The 9276-nt window shown below is 35.5% G+C and overlaps 1 protein-coding gene across 1 annotated transcript; it reads left to right on the top strand.

Annotated features, from left to right (window-relative positions):
- The first annotated feature begins 1465 nt into the window (after positions 1 to 1465).
- Positions 1466 to 2434, top strand: LOC119509560 (olfactory receptor 8K3-like). Its single transcript, XM_037803560.1, has one exon. It carries the CDS (start codon positions 1466 to 1468, stop codon positions 2432 to 2434), a length of 969 nt encoding a protein of 322 aa, XP_037659488.1.
- Positions 2435 to 9276: the final 6842 nt, after the last annotated feature.

The raw sequence follows: 9276 nt of genomic DNA, 5'->3' as shown, positions 1-9276 counted from the left end.
GTGTTCAGCCTTTTCCATGTCTAATTGGGAGGGTACAACAGAAAGTTTCTGTTTGTCATTTGAAATTACCTTAAAAGAAGAAAAAATATAATCTGTCATAGTTTTCTTTTTTGTGTTGCCTCTCAAACATTTTTAAGGATATTACTTGTTTTAACCTATTTCATCCAGATGTTTAATGGATTTCACATGACTGCATTATGAAATAGGACTTCTTAAATTTTATTACACATTTTTATCAACTTTAATTATGAATATTTTTAAGCATGAAAGAAAATAGAATTGGCAAGGCAACTGTATTCCATTTACAAGCACCATCTATTCAACAATTATTAAAATCCACTGTGTATGTGTGTGTGGGTCTGTGTGTAAGGACAGAGAGACAGAGAGAGGGAGAGATTAGAGAGATATAATATGCTGCACATTGGAAAGTAATTAGCAAACATCATTCAATTTCACTCCCTTAATATTTCAACATTGATCTCATGACTCCAAATATTATCTTCATAAAACTTCATATCATTTTCATATCTAAGAACAAACAAATGCAAAAGATACTGTACAAAGTAGAAATGCCTAATTTATTGCCTCAACTAAATGAACCCCTTTGCCACAAAGAAGTGCTATACATGTACTATCATTCACCTTTCTTCTTTCTCTCTCGCTCTTTCTCTTTCTCTCTCTCTTTCTTCCTTCCTTTCTTCCATTCTTCCTTTTTATTCAACCAGAATCCAATCAAGAAATCCATTTAGGCTTTCTTTAGCATACTTCCATAATATTAATTATGTAAATGATAAATTCTTTTTTAATGATATCAACTTTTGGAAGAGACCAAATATATTATTTCCTCAAATATCTTGACATTATTTCTAGTGACATTTACATGGTTCTCTTACCCACTGTGTTGCCTATTAACTGGAAGGAAAGTCTGAATTGTAATTATATTTAGGAAAAGAGTTTTTATCACCAATATTTCATAGTCATGGTGCATAATCCATACTTTATATCATTAGGAGGCACAGGATGTTAGGTTGTTGTATTATTATTCTTTCTAAATTCATTCATTGGTTAAGGTTTTAATGGTAAAGTCTCTCCAATGGTATTTTTTACATTTTCAACTGAAAATATGTGGGATAAAATTTGGCACAGTAAGAATATGATCTTTAAACAATTTTCCCCCAAGTGATAGTAAAATTACTGAGTGAAGATTACAATACCTTTATCTTACTCATGATGGACACCACTCAACTATTTTTTTTTTCTGGAATAACTGTTTGCTTTGTGTAATGATGTTGTCAATGTACAAAAAGAGAGTGATTTTTGGCCAACAAAATTAGAAGAAGGATTTTTGTGGACATTGAAGTTATGGATTGATTTTATGCAAATTAAACATACATGTATTTCAAAAATATTTCCCTAAAGTTATTGGTTCTTCTTATAATTATTTCCAATGTAAGTTTGCTGTTGCATGACCTGGATGTACAAAAACAATCTCACAATTCTGAATGAATTCATCCTAATGGGAATCACAGATCGCCCTGAGCTGCAGACTCCACTATTCGGGCTCTTTCTCCTTGTTTACACGGCCTCAGTGGTGGGTAACCTGGGCTTGATCATCCTCACCATGGTACATTCTAAGCTACAAACACCCATGTACTTTTTCATCAGACATCTGGCCTCCACTGATCTTGGTTATTCAACAGCTGTGGGACCAAAAATGTTATTTGATTTTCTTTCAGACAGACATACAATCTCCTCTAATTGGTGTGCTACCCAATTAACTTTCTTCTCTATTTTTCTCACTGGTGAAATTTTCATTTTATCAGCTATGGCCTATGACCGCTATGTGGCTATCTGTAAACCACTGCTGTACACAGTTGTCATGTCACGAAGAGCATGTCACCTGCTGATGGTGATAATTTATCTCTATGGTGTTTTTGTGTCTTTGCTGATCATCATAAAAATTTTCTTATCTTCATTTTGTGGCTGTAATGTCATCAGGCATTTCTACTGTGATACTCTGCCCTTGATATCTTTGCTCTGCTCAGACACACATGAAATTAAATTGATGATACTGATCTTTTCAGCTTTTAATTTGGTGTCATCTCTTCTAATAGTCCTCACATCCTATATGCTGATCCTCATGGCCATCCTCAGGATGAGCGCTGCAGAGGGCAGGCACAAGGCCTTCTCCACATGTGGCTCTCACCTGACAGTGGTGGCTGTCTTCTATGGAACTCTGTTCTTTATGTATGCACAGTCCAAATCCAATCATTCCTTTGATACTGATAAAATGGCCTCTGTGTTTTATACCTTGGTGATACCCATGCTGAATCCCATGGTCTACAGTTTGAGGAACAAAGAGGTAAAAAAATCCCTAAGGAAAACCTGGAAAATGTGTACAAATCTATTTAAAATTCACTGTGGTATTTGTTAACAATAAATTATTTTGTAGCCATTTAAAACTATATCTGAAGAGGGAGAAAAGATGGTGGCATAGAGAGAAGTGAAAGACTGTTAGTCCCCCGGGAACAATTCATAAATGACCAAAAAACTAGTAAATAACCAGGAATAACTGTGTGGAGACAAACGTGACTGTCTGCTCATCATCCACCAACCTGACTCGGGAAGAATGCCTGAGATCGCAGCATAAAATCTGTAAGTAAAACTGCGGACCCGCACTGAGAGCTGAGAGCCGAGAGCCCCTCCGTCACAGAAGCTGTGTGGTGCTAGAGAACAGCTCTCTTTGAACAAGCTAGTGTACCACAGCCCAGCTCCATCTGGGATTTTAATGTTAACTGCTAAATACAGACAGCGAATCCTCAACAAGCAGAGGCTTTTGCGGACAACTGACCTAGGGAGAGTTGGGGGACATATCTGTCTCAGGACGAGAAGCCCAGAGGCTGATGGGTGAACCTGGAGCTTTTCTGTCCCTTTTGCTCTCTGTGGAGAAAACTGCAGCCACTTTCAGCCTGCAGCGCTTTGCAGTAAAGACAGACTCAGCTATTTTAAAATCAAAACACTTTGATCAGCAGAGTCAGAGAAACAAAGAACTTCCTGATAGGCAGCGACCTCTTTGGAGGGGGCATAGCTTCCCGAAGGAAAGGGAGGGGCCCAGTTTTACCACCCACCTTTCCGGAACCAGACCCCAAAGCCTGGGGGAGGAGAGCCACAGGCCACACCCCCTTACACAGGTGGTGACAGACTGCACCTGCCAAACAGAAAAGCACAGATGTATTAATCCTCTAAGAAAAACCATCAGGGGAACCAGATACTGAATATTCCTCCTTCTGTGAGATGAACCTGTTCTCATCTGGGAAAACCTGATTGGGGTGGCCTAGGAGGTCAGATGCCTAGATAACAGAAAACTACAAGCTACACTAACAAAAACGAAGCTATGACCCAGTCAAAGGAACAAACATACACTTCAACTGAGATACAGGAATTTAAACAACTAATGCTAAATCAATTCAAAAACTTTAGAGAATATTTCACAAAAGAGATAGAGGCTGTAAAGAAAACACTGAGCATATATACAGCAGAAATTGAAAGTTCAAAAAAACAACTAGTAGAATCTATGGAAATGAAAGGCACAACACAAGAGATGAAAGACACAATGGAAACATACAACAGCAGATCTCAAGAGGCAGAAGAAAACACTCAAGAACTGGAGAACAAAACACCTGAAAGCCTACACACAAAGGAGAAGATGGAGAAAAGAATGAAAAAATATGAGCAACATCTCCAGATGTTATAAAGATGAAACAAAGTACAAAAATCTATGTATCATTGGTATCCCAGAAGGAGAAGAGAAGGGAAAAGGGGTAGAGGCAATAATAGAGGAAACAATCAATGAAAATTTCCCATCTCTTGTGAAAGACATAAAATTACAGATCCAAGAAGTGCAGCATACTCCGAAAAGAAGAGGTCTGAATAGGCCTATGCCAAGACACTTAATAATCAGATTATCAAACATCAAAGACAAAGAGAGAATCCTGAAAGCAGCAAGAGAAAAGCAATCCATCATATACAAAGGAAGCTTAATAAGACTATGTGCGGATCTCTCAGCAGAAACCATGGAGGCAAGAAGGAAGTGGTGTGATATATTTAAGACACTGAAAGAGAAAAACCTCTAACCAAGAATCCTGTATCCAGCAAAGCTGTCCTTCAAATATGAGGGAGAGCTCAAAATATTTTCTGACAAACAGACAATGAAAGACTTTGTGAACAAGACACCAACCCTAAAGGAAATACTAAAGGGAGCACTACAGAGGGATAGGAGAAGACGGTGTTGTGTGTGGTTCAGAACACAATTTTGGGAGGTGGTAGCACAACAATGTAAGTACACTGAACAAAGGTAACTATGAATACAGTTGAAAGAGAAAGGTGGGGAACATGTGAGACACCAGAAGAAAGGAGGAAAGATAAAGAATGGGACTACGTAACTTGGTGAAATCTAGAGTGTTCAACAATTGTGATAAAATGTACAAATATGTTCTTTTACAAGGGAGAACAAGCAAATGTCAACCTTGCAAGGTGTTACAAATGGGGAGGCATTGGGGGAGGGATGCAATCAATGTAAACTAGAGACTGTAACTAACAGAATCATTGTATTATGCTTCCTTTAATGTAACAAAGGTGATACACCAAGGTAAATGCAGATAAGAAGGGGGGATAGGGGAGGCATGTTAGACACTTGACATTGGTGGTATCGTCTGACTCTTTACTCTACTTTGATTTAAGATTACTTTTCCTTTTGCTACTTCCTAGCTGTCATTTATTTCCTCTTTCTTTTGCCTCTCTACCTTCTTTGACTCTCCCTCCTGCCTTGTGGAAGACATGTAGATGTCCTTATATAGATAGTGGTGAAGGTGGTAAACACATAAATATGTGACCATACAGAGAACCATCGATTGTTTACTTAGGATGGAATGTATGGGGTGTGAACAAAAGCATCTTAAAAAAAAAAGGGTTGATGTCAAAACCTCAAGGGCAATATACTGAGTGAAATAAGCCAGACACATATGGACAAATATTGCAGGGTCTCACTGATAAGAACTAATTATAATATATAAACTCATAGACATGAAATATAAGGTACCAAGATATAGGATGAGGCTTAAGAATGGGGAGTGGTTGCTTAGTATGAGCAGAATGTTCAACTAGGATGAACTTAAATGTTTGGAAATAAAGAGAGGTGTCAGTAGCAAGATGTGAGAATAACTAACAATGCCGAATGACATGTGAATGAGGTGGAAACAGGAAGCTCAGAGTCATATATGTCACCAGAAGGAAAGTTGGAGGTCAAAAGATGGGAATGTATAAAACTGAATCCTATGGTGGGCAATGTGCATGATCAACTGTACAAATACTAGAAATCACTTCCATGAACCAGAATAAATGTATGACAATACAACTAGAAGTTAACAATAGAGGAACATATAGAGAAGAAATATATACCTATTGCAAACTATATACTACAGTTTGTAGTATTTCAACATTCTTTCATAAACAGTAACAAATGTACTATACCAACACTATGAGTCAGTAATTGAGGGGAGTTGGTTAGAGATACGGGAGGATTTGAGTTTCCTTTTCTTTTCCTTTTTTTCCCCCCACCTTTCACTTTATTTCTTCCCTGGTGCAATGAAAAGGTTCTAAAAATTGAACAAAAATTAAGTGTGGTGATTGATGCACAGCTGTATGATGGTACCAGGGGCAACTGATTGCACACTTTGGATCTTTGGATAATTGTATGGTATCTGAACAATCCCAATTAAAAAAAAAAAAGTGGATCAGGATATCAGGGGAGGGGGGTCGGGATATGCTGGAGTTCTATGTATGGGGTTTGTACTGTTTTTGCAACTGCTCCTGTAAGTTTGAATTTATTTCAAAATAAAACTTATTAAAAAAAAAACTGTATCTGACATTTCTTTAACCTAAGAATCCATCAGTAAGATGTGTAGAAATATAGAAATTATTTCCTTCTTTTCAAACCAAGTGCAACACTAAGAGATGACTAACTTCAGCTCAAACTCCAGATATGAGTTTGTATTTAGTTTCAAGTCCTGGTTGGGTTCCATTCTTCCATTTTCCCCATATAGAATCTGTTTTCATGTCTCTTCCACTAAACAATGCCCTTTATGGAACTAGGGACTCTCTACAGTCCATTCACTATGTAACTGATGTTCCTACCATAGAAAAAGTTGCAAAACAGTTCCTGATAAAGATTATGTGAAATTATCCATTCTGGACAACAAATATACATTGCCAAATGAAACAATCACAATTCCTATGTTTATGGGTCTTACATTCCCTTGGAAAGATGCAGAAAACAGGCAAAATAAGTAATGGATAATACAGTATTACTGAACATATTGATTTATATGTAAATGAAATAGAATAAGTAGTCAGAACAAGGGATACTTTTTTAATTATGTTAACCTGGAGAGCTCTCTGAGAAGATAGCATTTAAGCAAATACGTGAGGAATTGAATGAGTGTGCCATTTGGACATACACTGAGAGTCAGTGCAGGAGCTCTTAAATGATAGTATGAGTATTATGTTTGGGGTGGGGATGGGAATCAAAGGTGTTTAGAGCTGAGGACATGATGGGTAAATATAGGTGATAATGATATATTTTAATGCAAGACCTCACCATTACCATTACCTTACTATACAGGCCATTGTAAATTTTTTATTTATTCTGTTTGAAAAATGTAATCTTTGGAGGATTTTGTACTGAGGAGATGTGATGTATCCTCAGTTACAGGACTGCTGTGGCTGTTGTGTAAATAATAGTTTGCAGGGATTGGAAAATGGAAAAAATATGAGGGGTATTTAGTATACTCTCAGGAAACTGTGGAGACTAAGGTCATAATGGAAGCAGTCATGTTATGAGAAGTGATCAAATTATTGACATGTTTTAAAGAAAGTATCAATGGTATTTTTTTCATTTTAATGTAGGATGTAAGAGTATATTAAAAGTACATTAATGAATAGAAAATAATGGAAATGTCAAATATAGAACTCACCTTCCATTTCCAATTAATTGGAAATATTAGAACTCTATTTACTTTCCCACCCAAAACAAGAATAAGAAAACTAAGACTAAATATTTGAAAAATTTATATTCATGCCATGACACTGACATCAAGAACTGAAAGAATGTTTCCATGATTTATGGAAAAAGAAATGTGATAAGCTTATGACTGAACAAACTTACTGCCTTCAGTTATTTTCCAGACCACACAGCAAAAGGGAAAAACAGTTGAAGCCAAATGGAATCCCTGAGTTGGACTGTACATTGCAGAAGATTAATGAACTTGTAGATACAGCAACAGAAACTATCTAACATGAAACACAGAGAGAAAAAAGAATCAAAATCACAAAAAGAGTGATAATGAGCTTTGGGGCATCTTCAAGAAGCCACATGTATATGTAAATGAAGTTCCTAAATGAAGAGCCTATAAATTAGAGAGTTAATAATTGAAAATTTTCCAAATGCAATAAAAAAACAAAATTAACAAACTCCAAAAACATGAAATGTATAGAAAACCTACCTAAAGGCATGCCAATTTTTCCAAAGTCATTGGGAAAAAATTTTAAGAAAAACAACAAAAACTTAGCAAAAGAGAAAAAGGCACTTTGTATGCATAAGAAGAAAGATAAGCATGACATAAAATTTCTCATCAAAGGCAAAGCAACTTTGAAAAATGTGAATAACAGCATTAAAGTACTGATGAAAGTAACTGTGAATCTAGAATTCTTTACCCAGGGAAGATATAGTTTACAAAGGAATGCAAAATAATTACTTTTCAGAAAACAAATACCAAAAGAATCCATCAGCTATGGGCCTGTGATACAAGATATGTTGAAGATTGCCCTGCAGGTATAAGCAAATTTATGCCAGATATATATGGATCTAGACAAAGAAAGAAGAACACTGTAAATGATAACAAAACATATGATATTTTAATTAGTTATGTCTCTTTTTAAAGATAATTAACTGCTTAAATAACAATTAAAAATGTAACAAAAGTTGTATGTGAAGTGATATAATTACTATTGAATGAGGACTGTGACAAATAAAAGATCTATCCCAACTATGCCATAAGTCTGACAGCAAACAGTAAAGTGATGATACAAAAAATATTGCTGAAGCCACACACACAAAAATAAATGATCAGTTAATCTAAAAGAAAACAGAAAAAGGGAAAAAGGGAAAAACTCCATGGGACAAATGAAAAGACAATAGCAAGAAGATGGACTTAAACCTAATTTTATCAATAACACTAAATTTAACCAGTCCACATAGCCAGAAAAAGTCAAATATTGTCAAATTGGATTTTTTTAAAAAATTTAACATCTAACTCTATGTTGTCTACAAGGCACAATTTAAATAAAAGGACCAAAAATAGGCTTTTAAAAGAGGGGAGAATATTTCTCATGCTAATACTAGTCAATAGAAAGCTGGAATGGTTATAGTAAAGATAGACTAAGTTGATTTCAGAGATAGAACATCATAAGGGATATAAAATGACATTTCAGAAAAATAAAGTTATATATTAATGAAGAAGAAATAGTAATAATAGATTTCCATCATTCTAATAACAGAGCTTTAGAAAAACATGAATAAAAAACCTGATAGACCTGCAAGGATAGGTAGATGTCCAAAATTACAAACAGAAATTTCAATATCCATCTCTTGATAATAGAGAGAAAACAGTCAGTAACACAACATTTTTAGTAGAGTTACTCAGTGTTATTAAGGAACTTGACCCAACTGACATTTATACAACAGTCTATTCAACAACAGCAGAGTATATATTCTGTTTTTAAGTGCACATGGAACATATACTATGGTAGTTGAAATTCTGGTATATAATCCTGAATGTATATACCCCTATCAACAGAGTCAGAATATGTGAGGCCAAAACAGATAGAACTGAAAGGAGAAATTGATAAATCCACTATTACTGTTGGACATTTAGCATGGCTCTGTCAATTTTCGATAGATCCAGCAGGCAGAAAATCAGAAAGGATGTAGTTGAACTTTAAAAAATGATCAATCAACTGAATGTAGTTGGTATTTATAAAATACTTTATCCAAATCAAGCAGATTACACACACTACCAATCCTCTGTTGATAGGTGCATATGCATTCAGGATTATTATATCTGCTTGGAGAACTAATCCTGTTATCATTATATAATGCCTCACTTAACCCTTTGTAATTTTCTTTGTGCTTCAATCTGCTTTGTGTGTAACTAATATGGC

This window comes from Choloepus didactylus, chromosome 14 (assembly GCF_015220235.1).
Source record: "Choloepus didactylus isolate mChoDid1 chromosome 14, mChoDid1.pri, whole genome shotgun sequence".
Taxonomy (NCBI): domain Eukaryota; kingdom Metazoa; phylum Chordata; class Mammalia; order Pilosa; family Megalonychidae; genus Choloepus; species Choloepus didactylus.
This window is presented reverse-complemented; position numbering and strand designations above follow the sequence as displayed.

What these genes read in the sequence shown, in the direction of transcription:
- LOC119509560 (XM_037803560.1), top strand. Translation starts at nt 1,466, where the DNA reads ATGACCTGGATGTACAAAAACAATCTCACAATTCTGAATGAATTCATC.